We start from the raw sequence: 17,773 nt of genomic DNA, 5'->3' as shown, positions 1-17,773 counted from the left end.
TTTTGAGATACCGTCCTGCAAGTGAAAAATACTACAGAAATTCAAGCTGTTGTTAGGGAATGCAGAGGGGGAGGAGTGAAATCAGCCAGAGTTCTCCCTTCTGATTACTATTTAGTGACCCCATTGAAATCGCAAAAATATTGAATAGTTACTTTGCCTCTGTATTTACCAGGGAGACTAACCAGGGTGGGCAGGACATTGGAAGAAGAGGTTGAAAAAGATATTAAAACATTGAAGATAAAAAGAGAAGTGATAATTGATAAGCTAATCAAACTCAGGAAGGATATATATATAATATAATATAGTGCCAGAGGACTGGTGGACAGCCAATGTTGTTCCTGTATCTAAAAAGGGAGATAGAACAAGTCCAGGGAATTATACACCAGTTCGCTTCACGTCGGTGGTGGGAAAGATAATAGAATCTTCACTAAAAGATGTAATAGAAAGACATCGAGAGAACAAAAATATAATCGAGAATAGATAGCACCGGTTTCAGAAGGGAAGGTCATGCTTGATCAACCTTATTGAATTCTTTGAAGAAGTAACAGAAAGCGTAGACAAGGGTAATGCAGTAGGTGTAATATATTTAGATTTACAAAAGGCCTTCAATAAGGTACTGCATTGTAGACTCATGGCTAAGTTCAGAGCAGAATGGATAGCATGTTGGCTACAAAACAGAAAACAGAGAGTAGGGGCTAAGGGTAGTTACTCAGTGGGAAGTGGTGTTCCACAGGGATCAGTGCTGGGACCACTGTTGTTGACAATTTACATTAACAATTTGGATTCGGAAATCGTAAGTACAATTTCAAAATTTCAAAATTTGCAGACGACACCAAATTGGGCGGTATAGTTAATATAAAGGAAGAATGCGTCAAAATAAAAGAGGACATTAATAAAATTGCAAAATGGGTGTGTAATTGGCAAATGAATTTCAACATCGGTAAGTGTGCATTTTGGTTGGAAGAATAAGGAGGCAACACACTGCCGAGATGGTAAGAGTCTAAACAGGATAGAGAAGTAAAAGGATCTATGGGTACAGATACACAAATCACTAAAAGTAGCAACGCAGGTTAATGAGGCCATTTTTAAAAAAGGCAAATCTAGCACTAGAGTTCATTCCTAGAGAGAGAGAATTGTAAAGCAAAGAAGTTATGTTAAACTTGTATATAACCTTGGTTTGACCACAATTGGAGTATTGTGCACAGTTATGGTCTTCATATTATAGACAGGATATTGAGGTGTTGGAGAGGGTGCAAAAATGATTCACAAGTGGATCAAAAAAGGATAGAACAGGGTACTTTCTAAATGGTAAAAAGTTAAAAACAGTGGATGTCCAAAGGGACTTAGGGGTTCAGGTACATAGATCATTGAAGTGTCATGAACAGGTGCAGAAAATAATCAAGAAGGCAATTGGAATGTTGGCCTTTATATCTAGAGGACTGGAGTACAAGGGGGCAGAAGCTATGCTGCAGCTGTACAAAACCCTGGTTAGACCGCACCTGAAGGACTGAACAGTTCTGGGCATCGCACCTTCGGAAGGACATATTGGCCTTGGAGGGAGTGCAGCGTAGGTTTACTGGAATGATACCCGGACTTCAAGGGTTAAGTTACGAGGAGAGATTACACAAATTGGGGTTGTATTCTCTAGAGTTTAGAAGGTTAAGGGGTGATCTGATCGAAGTTTGTAAGATATTAAGGGGAACAGATAGGGTGGATAGAGAGAAACTATTTCCGCTGGTTGGGGATTCTAGGAGTAGGGGGCACAGTCTAAAAATTAGAGCCAGACCTTTCAGGAGCGAGATTAGAAAACATTTCTACACACAAAGGGTGGTAGAAGTTTGGAACTCTCTTCCGCAAACGGCAATTGATATAGAGTGTTAAGAATGTGGAACACGCTACCACAAGGAATAGTTGAGGCAAATAGCTTGGATGCATTTATGGGGAAGCTAGATAAGCACATGAGGAAGAAAGGAATAGAAGGTATTCTGATAGGGCTAAATGAAGTAGGGAGTTAGGAGGCTCGTGTGGAGCATAAAAGCTGGCCTAGACCAGTTGGGCTGAATGGCCTGTTTCTGTACAGTAGTTTCAATGGAATCATAGCCCAACATGAGTCTGCATATTTAGGAGTCTTGGGGAGGGGAAGATTTTGATAGTACGCAACAGAATATTTAAAGCTACACAAGAATATTTTGGTTTTAGAAACATAGTCAGATGCTGAAAGCCCAATATCTTCGTATTTTCTGCTTCCTTCTCTTTCCCACGCCTGTGCCTAGGAAAGCATAGTCGTATATACTTTAATCCTTTTCTTTACTCTGTCTTCTTTTACAGGTTGTAGTCCAGGAATTCATTGGTTGTATGTACAGATTTGGTGAGTGAATTGGCACTGTTATTTGATATGAAGGTTCTCCATGTGGAACAGTTCTCTGTGGAATTACTTTGTCCCCTGGTGGCTTATTGAATGTATGCACTGCATAGTGTGACACTGACTGCTACGTGATAGGAAAGTCCCAGGTTCAATCCGTGACTGATTTTGCTTATCACAGTATTTCTACCCTAGAAAAAGATAAATTGTCTCGGATTCTGGCTCCTGACCACCACCCAGTGACCTCTGTTGTAAATGCATGTGTGCATGCAAATATGAGAATAGGGTTCATTTCAAATGAGGCAGCTCAGTTAAGAGTGAGTGTTCTGAATACTTTGTTTTAACACTAGCTTCTACTACGCTAGCTTCTACTGTGTGTAAAGTATGTTTAAACTGTGGTTTTTATTGATGTCAGCATTTACCTATCCTGATTGGACACCTGGGGAAGAAATGACAAGGTTATATACCAATCAAGTTATTTAAATGCTTAGAAATCATTATAATCTTTAAACAGTTTAGAAATATCATCTGCATGATTAAATCAGTGCCTTGAATTCACTGTCTGTATGTTTTGTATGATCTGTATTTTTATTACCCCCTTAAAAGCTAAAACAAAATCAGCACTATTTCTTACCATTGACAGATTCATTTATATCTCTGAACTATGAACAGGGGCGTTCAGAAGAGGGCACTGGCCTCTCTTGTGACGTGGTTGCTGCATCACTGTAAGGGAAATTCTATACATGCAATGTAAGCAACAGCTGCAGTTATTTAGATATCGTTGTTTCCCAATTTCTACTAGATAGAATGAGAAATAATTACGCTTTTTAAAAAAAAAACACACCAGCCAAGCTGCAGACTAAGCAATTATTTTGCTGTGTACCAATGTGATATAATCCCACTGGATAAAAGTGCCTGCAATTCAACATGAATTGGCATTAAATTGGAAATCTCACTCTGATTCCACAGGATGCCTGGGAAATGGAAAAGCATCATATTTGTGCAACAGGGATATTTTCAGGGAGGTAGAGTCATAGAATTGTTACAGCACAGAAGGAGGCCATTTGGCCCATCGAGCCCATGCTGGCTCTTTGTAAGTGCAATCCAGTTAGTCCTATTCCCCTGCAGTATTCCTGTGGCCCTTCAAGTATTTATCCAGTTCCTTTTTGAAAGCCACAATTGAATCTGCTTCCACCACCCTTTCAGGCAACCCTTTCCAGATCATAACTATTCGCTGCGTAAAAAAGATTTTCCTCATGTTGTCTTTGGTTCTTTTGCCAATCACCTTAAATCTGTGGCCTCTGGTTTTCGACCCTACCACCAATGGGAACAGTTTTTCTTTATTTACTTTATTTAAACCATTCATGATTTGGAACACTTTTATCAAATCTCCTCTGAACGTTCTCTGCTCTAAAGGAGAACAACTCCAGCTTCTCCAGTCTATCCACGTAACTGAAGTCCCTCATCCCTGGAACCATTCCAGTAAATCTTTTCTGCACCTACTGTAAGGCCTTCACATCCATAAGTGCAATGCCCAGAATTGGACTGCTCCAGTTGTGGCCGAACTAGTGTTTTAGAAAGATTCAACATAACTTCCTTGCTTTTCTACTCTATGCCTCTATTTATAAAGCCCAGGATCCCGTATGCTTTTTTAACCGCTTTCTCAACCTGTCCTGCCTCCTACAAAGATTTGTGCACATATACCCCAGGTGTCTCTGTTCCTGCACCTGCTTTAGAATTGTACTGCTTTAGAATTTAGTTTATATTGCCTCTCCTCATTCTTCATGCCAAAATGTATCACTTCACACTTCTCTGCGTTAAATTTGATCTGCCATTCCACCAGCCTGTCTGTGTCCTCTTGAAATCTATTACTATCCTCTTCACTTTACCCCGTATACCAAAGTCCCATAATATATATTTTTTAAAAAGCAGCGGTCCTAGTACCAACCCCTGGGGAACACCACTATATACCTTCCTCCAGTCCGAAAAACAACCATTCACCACTACTCTCTTTCCTGTCACTTAACCAATTTTGTATCCATGCTGCCACTGCCCCTTTTATTCCGTGGGCTTCAGTTTTGCCGACAAGCCTATTATGTGGCACTTCATCAAAGGTTAGGACTGAAGCATTTTATTGGGCCCGAGTTAGTTGATGTCAGCTGGGGGTGATGTTGGAAGTAGTACAATTGGCCTCTATATCCAATGGGTAGTGAAAAATTGACCCAGGTTATTGCTGCTGATAACCACCCAGTGGCTCCTGACAGAAAAATGCATGTATAGACTTAGGGTGGACCCAGGATCCGGCTAAGCTACAGGTTCAGTTCTGGGGCCACCTGTGTTCACTGTGTATGTCAACGATTTGGATACTGGCCTAGAGGGAATGGTGTCAACATTTGTCGAATAGGAGGCATAGTTGATTCTTTAAGAGACCAAACAAAGCTGCAAAGGCATCTTGATTGGATAGGGGCATGAGTAAAAAGTGACAGATGGAATTCAATGTCAATAAGTATGAAATGATGCATTTCGGTTGAAAAAAACTAACAGCAGTTATTATAGTGTGAATGGAAGTCTGCTTATTGCTGTGGAAGATCAATGGGATTTGGGTGTTCAGGCCCACAGAACATGAAGCAGCACCTCGGATTGATCAGGCCATATACAAGATTTAATGTAAGATTTAGATCAGAGGGCAGGAGAAACTTTTTTAATGCAGAGTTGCGTGGCTGTGGAATTCAGTTCCAGAGTTAGTGGTTGAGACAGAAATTAGATCAACATTCAAGATTGAATTGGATAGGTGGATAAATGTTTAGGGGTACAGGATGGGTAAATGTGATTAGGACTAATTGCTTGCATGGAGGGTAAATCCTGACGTACACTGGTTGGGCTGAATATCCTGTTTCCATGTTGTAACTTCGATGTATTTCTGTGATTGTGTCCTCGCCTAATGACAGCTCAAATTAGTTTCCCACCTGCCCCCTCAGATGCCTGCTCATGGTGGTGGGATACAGGAACAGGCTGTCCACGCACTTTCAGTGACAACATAGCCTGCTGAAGAATCCTCCTGGGACAAAGCCCTGAGACGAGGGCCACTCTGTCCCAAGAGACTCATGATACTAGGGAGCAGCCAAGCACCACTAACATCCCTGGTCCTCAGGTAGCATCTCAGTTCATTACTGGAATAGGTTTAAGAACAGCACAGAAAGGCACCAGGGATAGGCATGATAGTAAAAACGAATTATCCATTATGAAGGACAGGCAGGAAGGAAGGGGAGGTGGGGTGGCTATGTTAATAAGGGAAAGAATCACTAATACAGAGAAAAGATATTGGGACAAAGGATCAGGATAATGAAACAGTTTGGGTAGAGATAAGGAATAATAAGGGGAAAAAAACACTTGTGGGCGTAGTATATAGGCCTCCTAATAGTTGCAACTCTGCTGGAAGAAGTATTAATCAGGAAATAGTCAGGGCATGTGATAAGGGAACAGCTATAATTATGGGGGATTTTAACTATCATATTAACTGGACAAATCAAATTGGGCAGAGTAGCCTTGAGGAAGAGTTTATTGAGTGTATTAGGGATGGATTTCTTGAGCAGTATGTAACTGAACCTACAAGGGGGCAAGCAACCTTGGACCTGGTCCTGTGTAATGAGCCAGGATTAATTAATAATGTCCTAGTTAAGGATCCCCTTGGAATGAGTGACCATAACATGGTTACATTCCATATCCAATTAGAGGGTGAGAAGGTTGGTTCTCAAACAAGCGTACTGAGCTAGAATAAAGGATGGTATGAGAGCGGAATTGATTAAAGAGGACTGGGAAAATAGTTTAAAGGGTAAGATGGTACATGAACAGTGGTGTTCATTTAAGGAGTTATTTTACAACTTTCAAAAAATATATATTCCACTGAGGAAAAAAGGGTGTAAAAGAAATGACAGCCATCCGTGGCTAAGTAAAGAAATTAAGGATAGTATCTGACTAAAAACAAGGACATATAAGGTAGCCAAACTTAGTGGGAGGATAGAAGATTGGGAAGTCTTCAAAAGACAGCAAAAAGTAACGAAAGGATTGATTAAGAAAGGGAAGATAGATTATGAAAATAAATTAGCAAAAAATATAAAAACAGATAGCAAGAGTTTCTACAGTTATATAAAAAGAAAAAGGGTGGCTAAGGCAAACGTAGGTCCCTTAGAGGATGAGACCGGGAAATTAATGGTGGGAAACATGGAGATGGCAAAAATGCTGACCAAATATTTTGTTTCAGTGTTTACGGTAGAGGACACTAAGAATATCCCAACACTGGACAAACAGGTGGCTCGAGGGGGGGGGAGGAGCTAAATACGATTAAAATGACTAAGGAATTGGTACTCAGTAAAATAATGGGACTCAAGGCGGATAAATCCCCTGGACCTGATGGCTTACATCCTAGGGTCTTGAGGGAAGTGGCAGTGGGGATTGTGGATGCTTTGGTAATAATTTTCCAAAATTCTCTGGACTCGGCAAAGGTCCCGGCAGATTGGAAAACTGCTAATGTAACACCCTTATTTAAAAAGGGTAGTAGGCAGAAGGCTGGAAATTATAGACCAGTTAGCCTAACATCTGTGGTGGGTAAAATTTTGGAGTCTATTATTAAGGAGACAGTAACAGAACATTTGGATAAACATAATTTAATAGGACAAAGTCAGCATGGCTTTACGAAGGGGAAGTCACGTCTGACAAATTTGCGTGAGTTTTTTGAGGATATAACGTACAGGGTGGATAAAGGGGAACCAGTGGACATAGTGTATTTGGACTTCCAGAAGGCATTCGACAAGGTGCCACATAAAAGATTATTGCTCAAGATAAAGAATCACTGGATTGGGGGTAATATTCTGGCATGGGTGGAGGATTGGTTATCTAACAGGAAGCAGAGAGTTGGGATAAATAGTACATTCTCGGACTGGCAACCTGTAGCCAGTGGTGTTCCGCAGGGGTCGGTGCTGGGTCCCCAACTCTTTACAATCTATATTAACGATTTGGAGGAGGGGACCGAGTGTAACATATCAAAGTTTGCAGATGATACAAAGATGGGAGGGAAAGTAGAGAGTGAGGAGGACATAAAAAACCTACAAGGGGATATAGACAGGCTGGGTGAGTGGGCGGAGATTTGGCAGATGAAATACAATATTGGAAAATGTGAGGTTATGCACTTTGGCAGGAAAAATCGGAGAGCAAGTTATTATCTTAATGGCGAGAAACTGGAAAGTACTGCAGTACAAAGGGATCCGGGGGTCCTAGTGCAAGAAAATCAAAAAGTTAGTTTGCAGGTGCAGCAGGTGATCAAGAAGGCCAACGGAATGTTGGCTTTTATTGCTCGGGGGATAGAATATAAAAACAGGGAGGTATTGCTGCAGTTATATAAGGTATTGGTGAGACCGCACCTGGAATACTGCATACAGTTTTGGTCTCCATACTTAAGAAAAGACATACTTGCTCTCGAGGCAGTACAAAGAAGGTTCACTCGGTTAATCCCGGGGATGAGGGTGTGGACATATGAGGAGAGGTTGAGTAGATTGGGACTCTACTCATTGGAGTTCAGAAGAATGAGAGGCGATCTTATTGAAACATATAAGATTGTGAAGGGGCTTGATCGGGTGGATGCGGTAAGGATGTTCCCAAAGATGGGTGAAACTAGAACTAGGGGGCATAATCTTAGAATAAGGGGCTGCTCTTTCAAAACTGAGATGAGGAGAAACTTCTTCACTCAGAGGGTAGTAGGTCTGTGGAATTTGCTGCCCCAGGAAGCTGTGGAAGCTACATCATTAAATAAATTTAAAACAGAAATAGACAGTTTCCTAGAAGTAATGGGAATTAGCGGTTACGGGGAGCAGGCAGGAAATTGGACATTAATTTAGATTTCAGATTAGGGTCAGATCAGCCATGATCTTATTGAATGGCGGAGCAGGCTCGAGGGGCCGATTGGCCTACTCCTGCTCCTATTTCTTATGTTCTTATGAATATATATGTGCACATTGAAACCACTTTGATATAAAGGCCAGTCTTCTGAAGTATGTTTTATTTGTTTGGCTTTTTTGGTTGCGAGGATGTTTTGAGGTCAGTTTGCAACAAGCGTCCTTCAGACATCTGAGGCATCATCAAGGGAGTGGTGTGGTCTGTAGACTCTGGTGGAAGGGTAACTTCTAGTTGGTAGTCTTATCCTGCATGCCCCTGTCATTTCCTCTTCCTCCAGTTCTGGCTCCATTATAAGGCCATATATGGAATGCCACATGGTAAGCGCTTTATGACAGAAGGGTGAGAAGCAACACATTCCTGACTGAAACTTCTGAAAGACAGCTTGCAGAGTCCTTCCAGTTGCACAGCTGAGAAGATTTTTCTGCTCCCCTCAGTCCAAGTTGATGTTTCAGACAAAATTTATGGACATTCAAAACCTGGGAACTCGACCATTCCTGGTTTGACGATTCATGCAGGTAACTTGGCCTTCTTTTCTCTATAAACCTGAGGTTGGGTGTAAATGTTGGAATTTCTAGGTTGGAAGCTTTTGCCCTCAGTATCCTGTCATTTACATACATACACCACTTTGAGAGACTGATCAAACAGTACAGCTGCAGAATTGCTGGCAGTCAAAAATATTGAAAATTATTGAGCTAAATTCCTAGAAATTCTTAAAAAATCTTTTTAGGGACAACAGTATTGAACCTTTTATGAATTGAATGTCAGCATTTCTGAGTCGAACAATTCTCAGTTTTCTGATTCTAAGTTTCAGACTTGTGGTTTGTTGGCTAATTAAATGGACAGTCTTGCTTCCCTGGTCGTTAGAGGTTTGTAGAAAAAACTACACCGCTACATTGCATTGCAGTAAATGCTCCTGTGATGCTCCTAATTAGTCGACATGCGCTACTGACAGAATAATACATTACAACTTGATAAAATTCCTACCCCAGGACCACTTTTTTCAAGCCTTGATTTATGATATAAATAGAAAATGTTGGAAGAGCTCAGCATGTCTGTCAGTATCTGGAAGAGAACGGTTTGTTAGCATTTCATGGGTGACTCTTCACATCTGGAATTCCCATCTGAAATGTTGATGTTTTTTTTCCTCTTATTTCAGACACTAACTGACCGGTGCATTTTCTATCTTTATTTCAGACATTCACTTTTTTTTCTTCTAACCCTTGTCTTATAAGGGGTTATTTCGTGATCCTGCACTCCTAGCCTGGAACCTTGCTAGCTGGGAAAAGGCTATAACATTGTATTACAAAATTCTGTGAAAATATATCCAACTATTTGGAATGAAAGAGACTGTAAAAAAAATTCTTGTACTGTGCAATACTGAAATTCTGTAAAATTTTTTTCCACAGGTTTTGGAGTGGCTGAAAACAAGGCTACAATGATGCTTGTTTCGGGCATTCCACTTGGACCCCCTCGGCTGCCATTGTTAAAATGCAGTGAGGAGAAGCAAGCAAAAATATTGGCAAAGCTGAAAATCCTGGGAATACTGACATAGACACTCCTAGTAATAATGGATGAAATATGCACCTTTGTAATGCATTATACGAAGAATATCCGTTCGGTGTTTCTTCCTTGCAATTATTATAGTATAAAGCTTAGGATAGAGTAAGGAAAAAGTAGACCAGTAATTTTATACAATTTTAACAAAATAAAATAAGAACTGAATTTTAAGCATTTGGATTGACATGTTTTAGAAGGCTGTAATGTTATGTTATAACATCTTATAGTGGAAGTGGGAAGGCTGAGGAGGCAGAAGTGTAGAATCATTCCAGATTTATAATCTCATAACTGTAGTTCCCACAATTTAACTGAGGACATAGCCTGCACCTGGATAGAGCACTACCACAGTTGAGTAAGATTAAAAAGTTTATTTAGACAGAGCAATGGGTTAGTTGATGATGGAGACTCTAAGCTGCATATAGCAGAGAATGGCATTTTTAGAATTGAGAATCATACAAATTCTTGTTTGGTAGTCTGTTCAGGCCAAGATTCTTTACAGCATTACATTTGCTAACATGATACTTTATTTCACTACATGCAGAGTTTGAGCTGAGGATTCAGTGGAGGAAAAAAAAAGGGGAAGAAAATGTTTGCATCTATATTTGTATTGTAATGTAGGTTGATTTCAATATGTAGCAAACCAGCATTTGAGATCGATTTCTTTGCCTTACAACTTAAAAGAAAACTGCAAATGTATAAAATTTGGAGAAAAAAAACAGAATGCAGGAAATACATAGGTCTGTTAGTATCTCATGAGAAACATGTTATTTTGGGTTGTCAGAACCAATAGCACTTTTGAAGACCAAAACAAAGAGGGAAGGGGAAAATAATGGGTAAAACACATGAGAATGATAGTGTGTATTTGCCAAAACCCATTTGGAGCAAGAAAGACAAGGGTCAAATAAAAACCACAATGAAGATTTATTTTATTCCTTAAGCCATCCCTTCTCTCCTCCCCCGCCCCCCCCCCCCCAACACTGGATCTGTAACTTCTAGATCTTTAGAACCACTAGTTCTGTAATTGCTTATAATAAACAGCAGGATTTGGACTTTGTCTATTTTAAAGCCTCATCAATATGTTGCTCCCTAGCATTCTTAGAGGTGACTAAAGTAATGGATACCTATATCAGGAAGGCATGAACATCTATTTTCAAACTCTAAGTTTGCAATACATCATGGCCATTTTGAAATAATTCTTACAAACTTAGCATTTACTTTACATAACATTGTGAAACTTACAATTTTTAAGACTATTACAACCTCATATGGTACATTACTTGAATTATATGATGCCTCATATCTATAGTACTTGTAACCTCTGAACTGTTATTTTTTTCTCCACCAATTTTCTCCCTTTCCTGAAGGTATTGACTCCTTGTTGATACATTTCATGGATATCCTTCAATCCCTTGCCCAAGTGGCCATGGTTCATGTGAGCCGAGGCAGTGAGTTTTGACCCTATTTGGTCATAGGGTCCATCACACCTGAAACTGTCCTCACCCGATGACCATTGAGTCTGTGGAACTCCCTTCCCCAGAGAGCAGTGGAGGCAGGGTCATTGAATATTTTTAAAGCTGAGTTAGATAGATTCCTGATTAACAAGGGAGTCAAAGGTTATAGACGGGAAAGTAGGGTTCAGGTCAAATCAAATCAGCTATGATCTTATCAAATGGCAGAGCAGGCTCGAGGCGCCAAATGGCCTCCTCATGCTCTTAATTCGTATGTTCGCATACTTTAAATGTCCTGCAGGGATCTCTAAATAGCAGTGAGTCACAGAAACTTGGGATCATTTTTTTTCTTTCTCCTAACCCAAGGCAGTGATACAAATTGTAGCATTGCTGATGCTGCCGTAACAGTCATCAGCTAAATCAGTACAGGCAGGGGATTTAACTTAAAATCTTCAGCCTATGTACTGAACTACTCATTGGATAAACCCACTAAGCTATCAGGGAAGCAGTATGAAATTCTGTTGGATGCCAAACTTTTTTTTAAAACACTATAATGCAACTGAGACAGTATTGTGTGTGTAAAAAATGATTTTCACTTTATTGATGGAGTTGTGAACTGAAGGAATTAAAATTTGACTTTTTACAATTTCCTAACCTCTCCTGATCCACACGCATGATTTCTTTTTTTAAAAATGCAATTTTTTTTGCATTATTTGGTAATATTTTGTGAATGTGTACATTTTAATCCATGTTTTTTCTAGCTGTTGGTTAAGTTAAAGTATCCTCTTCATCTCCAGCTTTTTAATAACTAACAAATAATACGGTATTGGAAATTTGCCTTTTTGTCTGCTGTAAGCAGGTTGACCTGTAATCTGGGCACGTACGGAACTGTTTGTAAAGGCAGTAGTTTTGATACGTGACTGGTCTACTCCTACAAATACTTATTGTTCAGATAAGTTCAAATCAAACTTTCAATTGCCGGCAACGTACACCAAGACTACATTAATAACCATCAGTATTCTCGGCAAGAAATGTGTTTTTTCACTATCAGCAGTACAATTCAATTTATCATAGTAATTACCAATACAATATTTAGTAAAAAAATCACCATTTAATTCAGTGTGTAGATGGTAGCTGAAAAAGGAATTTCCAGGTAATTTTCAGATATCAGTGTTTTAATGGCCAAGTCAACTGGGATCTCAGTTTGTCATGTGAGGGGTAATAATTAGTTTAAATGTTAAAGAAATTCTTTCACATCGTATCACCTATCTTAAGAGCTACAATTGAAATGCAAATGTAAAATAAAAGGCTGTAACTCCCAGTATGCACTAGGTTCCTAAGCAAGCCAGGGGCTAGGGTTAGGGTTAATTTCGCATTGCTATTGACAAAAAGTCAGCTGCTGTCCGAGGAAAAATTGTCACAAACATGTGGGTGTATTCATAACAGGATTAAAATTAATTTGCTGTTTTTAAAATTGGGGTACACTCTGCTAATTAATAGGGTGTTCTATGACCAAAAAATGATTGGGGGGGAAACTGTTGAAATAGAAAATACTGGAGAAGCTCAGCAAGTCTACTCTCAATCATTAGCAAAGTGATGGAAGGTGTCGTCGACAGTGCTGTCAAGCGGCACTCAGCAATAACCTGCTTACCGATGCTTGGTTTGGGTCCGCCAGAACCACTCTGCTCCAGACCTCATTACAGCTTTGGTCCAAACAGGAATAAAAAAACTGAATTCCAGAGATGAGGTGAGTGACTGCCCTTGACATCAAGGCAGCATTTGACCGAGTGTGGCACCAAGGAGCCCTACGAACATTGAAGTCAATGGGAATCAGGGAAAACTCTCCAGTGGCTGGCACTAGCACAAAGGAAGATGGTTGTGGTTGTTGGAGGCCAATCATCTCAGCCTCAGGACATTGCTGCAGGAGTTCCTCAGGGCAGTGTCCTAGGCCCAACCATCTTCAGCTGCTTCATCATTGACCTTCCCTCCATCATAAGGTCGGAAATGGGGATGTTTGCTGATGATTGCACGGTGTTCCGTTCCATTCGCAACCCCTCAGATAATGAAGCAGTCTGTGCCCACATGCAGCAAAATCTGGACGACATCCAGGCTTGGGCTGATAAGCGGCAAGTAACATTCACGCCAGGCAATGACCATCTCCAACAAGAGAGAATCTAACCACCTCCGTTGACAGGCAACAGCATTACCATTGCCGTATCCCCCACCATCAACATCCTGGGGGTCACCGTTGACCAGAAACTTAACTGGACCAGCCACATAAATACTATGGCTACAACAGCAGGACAGAGGCTGGTTATGCTGTGGCGAGTGACTCACCTCCTGACTCCCCAGAGCCTTTCCACCATCTACAAGGCACAAGTCAGGAGTGTTATGGAATACTCTCCACTTGCCTCAATGAGTGCAGCTCCAATAAACACTCAAGAAGCTCGACACCATCCACGACAAAGGAGCCTGCTTGATTGGCACCTCATCCAACACCCTAAACATTCACTCCCTTCACCATCGGTGCATCGTGGCTTCAGTGTGTACCATCTACAGGATGCACTGCAGCAACTTGCCAAGACTTCTTCAACAGCACCTCCCAAACCTGCGACCTCTACCACCTAGGAGGACAAGGGCAGCAGGCACATGGGAACAACACCACCTGCACGTTCCCCTCCAAGTCACAGACCATCCCGACTTGGAAATATATCGCCGTTCCTTTGTCATCGTTTGGTCAAAATCCTAGAACTCCCTTCCTAACAGCACTGTGGGAGAACCTTCACCACACGGACTGCAGCGGTTCAATAAGGTGCCTCACCACCACCTTCTCAAGGGCAATTAGGGATGGGCGATAAATGCTGGCCTTGCCAGCGACGCATACATCCCATGGATGAATTTTTTAAAAAGTCAAGCAGCATCTGTGGAGAAAGAAACTGAGTTAACGTTTCAGGTCGAAGACCTTTCGTCAGAACTGGAAGATGTTAAGAGTTAAAGTATTTGAGCAAGTACAGAGCCAGGGAAAGGGGGGAGGGGAGTAAAGAACAAAAGAGAAGGTCTGTTATAGGGTGGAGAGCACGAGTGATGATATGACAAAAGGGATGGTGGTGTAAGGCAAGGAGGGTGGTAATGGGACAGTTTAAGAAACAAAAGATTGATCAGTAGCAGCTGTAAATGGCAGCAGCAGAACCGTTACCAGCACCCCTAGCTGACCGAAAAAATGGGAGCAGTGGTTATGATCTGAAGTTATTGAAATCAATGTTGAGTCTGGAAGGTTGTAAAGTGCCTAAACAAAAGATGAGGTGCTGTTCCTTGAGCTTGTTTTGAGCTTCATTGGAACAGTGTGGGAGTGGGAAGGGGAATTAAAATGGCAAGCGACGGCAGGTCAAGGTCACGCTTGCGGACAGAGTGAAGGTGTTCAGCAAAGCGATCGCCCAGTCTGCGTTTGGTCTCCCCAGTGTGGAGGAGACCGCATCGTGAGCAGCGGATACGGTGTACTAAATTGAAAGAAGTACAAGTAAACCACTGTTTCACCTGGAAGGAGTGTTTGGGGCCCTGGACGGTGGGAAGGGAGGAGGTGAAGGGGCAGGTGTTGCATCTCCAGCGCTCGCACGAGAAGGTGCCGTGTGGAGGAGAGCAGATGTTGGGGGTGATGGAAGAGTGGACCACGGTGTCGCGAAGGCAGCGGTCCCTTCGGAATGTTGAAAGGGGAGCGGAAGATGTGTTTCGTGGTGGGATCGTGCTGGAGGTGGTAGAAATGGTCGAGGATGATATATTGACTGTGGCGGCTGGTGGGGTGGAAGGTGAGGACAAGGGGGACCCTATCATGGTTCTGGGAGAGTAAGGAAGGGGTGAGGGCAGAAGTGCAGGAAGTAGAACGGACACGGTCAAGGTGCCTGTCAACTACAGTGGCGAGGAATCCTCAGTTGAGGAGAAAGGAAAACGCATCGGAAGCTCTGGTGCAGTATTTTGCTTTTGAATCTATTGAAATAGTTGGCTGCTAATAAGCTTGTTGCACACCATTACCGAACATTTTGAACAAGCAAACCAGAAAGTTATGGAAACAATTTTAAACATTTATATATTTAAAACCTAAATTAATTTGTGACAATGCTATTTTTGAAGGATACTACCCATCTTAAGACTGCTCGTGAGGAATTTGAGTAAAAAGATATCCAAATTAAAATGTATATTTTAATTTATAAGATTGCAATTTTTATAATTTACAAAGAACAATGAGTTCCTAAATTATTCTGTACTTGTCGTTCGTCCTTTGATATCGAAGACCGCCAGAATATCATCTTATTTGTTTGCAGTGAGTTCTTTGGTGACGTAAAGACCTATTTTGCTCGGAATGAGCATCTGCAGATTGAACAGTGGATCCCAGATACACCAGGTTGGAAATTTTAATTTTTCAAGCCAGGCTTCCTCAGCTGGCGTTTACATTCAGCATCAGCAATGCGACGGGCCTCATCGTAGGAAGTGCCTTCATGGATGGTTTTTCACCATGCTTTCTTACCTTGAGCAAGTTGTTCCAACTTATGGACATCTACTTGGCTGTGATAATCACTGAGAAATCCCTTTATGCTGTATCTCTGTGGCTATTGATTGTCTTATATACAGACTGAAGGGTCAGATCAGTGGAAATCCCAGGAGCACTTTGGTAGATTGAGTTCTGATTCTTTGAAACCTCAGGGATCGTCCCTCACAGTCTGCATTTTCCTTATGTATAAAATGGATATGTCCCATATTGTATTTAATGTGCATCTGTCACATTTAAGGACATCACACTTTAAGGCCTCACCCCACCATATGGGGAAAATAAAGTGACTGGCTGAAATAAGTATTTGCGTTCTCCAATCAAAAATTGAATTGGTGAAAATAAAAAGCAACGAATAACCAGCAGAAAACTAATCAAACAATCCCTTATTTTTTTGTTCAAAGCTACCATTGATGTACCAGGAAGTACCACACAACCAACCATCCACACTCTTTCAGCAGCTATTTTCCTCCTCCACTAGCTGTTGTATACAGAGTGAAGGTGTTCAGCAAAGCTGTTGTATACACAGCTAGAAGTAATATTTAAAACATACAAATTGTGCAACTCAAAGAAATCACTGAACATAACCATGAAATTGGTTCTTTAGTACAAGATATGCCCCTGTACCTCAAATTCTTCCTTTTTTAAATGATAAACTTTGCCTTAATAGCCACATGTGGTAAAGCATGGTAAACCAGATAGCAGGCTATTCTAGATCTGGTAATGTGTAATGAGACAGGATTAATAAATGACCTCATTGCAAAGGAGCCTCTAGGTAGCAGTGATCACAATATGATTGAATTTTGCATTCAGTTTGAGGGAGAGAAGAGTAAGTCTAAAACTAATGTTTTAAACTTAAATAAGGGCAATTATGAGGGCATGAAGACACAGCTGGCTAAAGTGAACTGGGAAATTAGGTTAAGGGATAGGTCAGTTGAGATGCAGTGGCAGACATTTAATGAGATATTTCATAACATTCAGCAAAGATACATTCCAGTGAGAAAGAAAGAATCTAGGGGAAGGACATACCATCCGTGGCTAACTAAGGAAGTTAAAGATAGTTTCAAATTGAAAGAAAAAGCATACAATTCCGCAAAGATTAGTGGCAGGTCAGAAGATTGGACAGAATATAAAAAACAGTAAAGAATGACTAAAAGAATAATAAGGAGGGAGAAATTAAAAGTATGAGAGAAAGCTAGCTAGAAATATAAAAACAGATGGTAAGAGTTTTTACAGGTATTTAAAAAGGAAAAGAGTAAGTAAAGTTAGCGTTGGTCCTCTAGAGAGATTCTGGGGAATTAATAATGGAGAATAAGGAAATGGTGAATGAATTGAACAGATATTTTGCGACCGTCTTCACCATAGAGGATACAAATTACATGCCAGAAATAATTGTGAATCAAGAGGTGAAAGGGAGGGAGGAACTTAAAACATTTACATTCACCAGGGAAAGGGTTCTGAAAAAATTATTAGAACTAAAAGCTGACAAGTCCCCAGGTCCTGACGGACTTCATCCTAGGGTCTTAAAAGAAGTGGCTGCAAAGATCGTAAATGCAGTGATATTAATTTTCCAAAATTCCCTAGATTCTGGAAGGGTCCCATCAGATTGGAAAATAGCGAATGTAACTCCTCTTCAAGAAAGGAGGGAGACAAAAAGCAGGAAACTACAGGCCAGTTAGCTTTAATATCTGTCATAGGGAAAATGCTAGAGTCTATTATTAAGGAGGTTATAACAGGGCACTTAGAAAGTCAATACAGCTTTGTGAAAGGGAAATCGTGTTTGACTAATTTATTAGAGTTCTTTGAGGGAGTAACAAGCAATGTGGATAAAGTAGATCCTATGGATGTGGTGTACTTGGATTTCCAGAAGGCTTTTGACAAAGTGCCACATCAAAGGTTACGACACAAAATAAGACC

The 17,773-nt window shown here is 40.8% G+C and overlaps 1 protein-coding gene across 5 annotated transcripts in view; it reads left to right on the top strand.

The window, feature by feature from the left end:
* npl (N-acetylneuraminate pyruvate lyase (dihydrodipicolinate synthase)) overlaps window positions 1-11,964 on the top strand; it is a 68,445-nt gene extending 56,481 nt beyond the window's left edge. For 4 of the 5 annotated variants that reach the window (XM_067990477.1, XM_067990478.1, XM_067990479.1 and 1 more), the window contains 2 exons: window positions 2,329-2,368; window positions 9,718-11,964. In XM_067990477.1, coding sequence (XP_067846578.1) covers window positions 2,329-2,368; window positions 9,718-9,863 — 186 coding nt within the window. In that variant the 3' untranslated portion in view covers window positions 9,864-11,964. Of the gene's footprint in view, window positions 1-2,328; window positions 2,369-8,588; window positions 8,827-9,717 lie in introns of all 5 variants that reach the window. The other variant, XR_010963875.1, reaches the window with a different exon arrangement.
* The last annotated feature ends 5,809 nt before the right edge of the window (window positions 11,965-17,773 follow it).

This window comes from Heptranchias perlo, chromosome 9 (genome assembly GCF_035084215.1).
Source record: "Heptranchias perlo isolate sHepPer1 chromosome 9, sHepPer1.hap1, whole genome shotgun sequence".
NCBI classification, from domain to species: domain Eukaryota; kingdom Metazoa; phylum Chordata; class Chondrichthyes; order Hexanchiformes; family Hexanchidae; genus Heptranchias; species Heptranchias perlo.
Note: the sequence above shows the minus strand (reverse complement) of the source record. Positions and strands in the feature narration are given on the sequence as shown.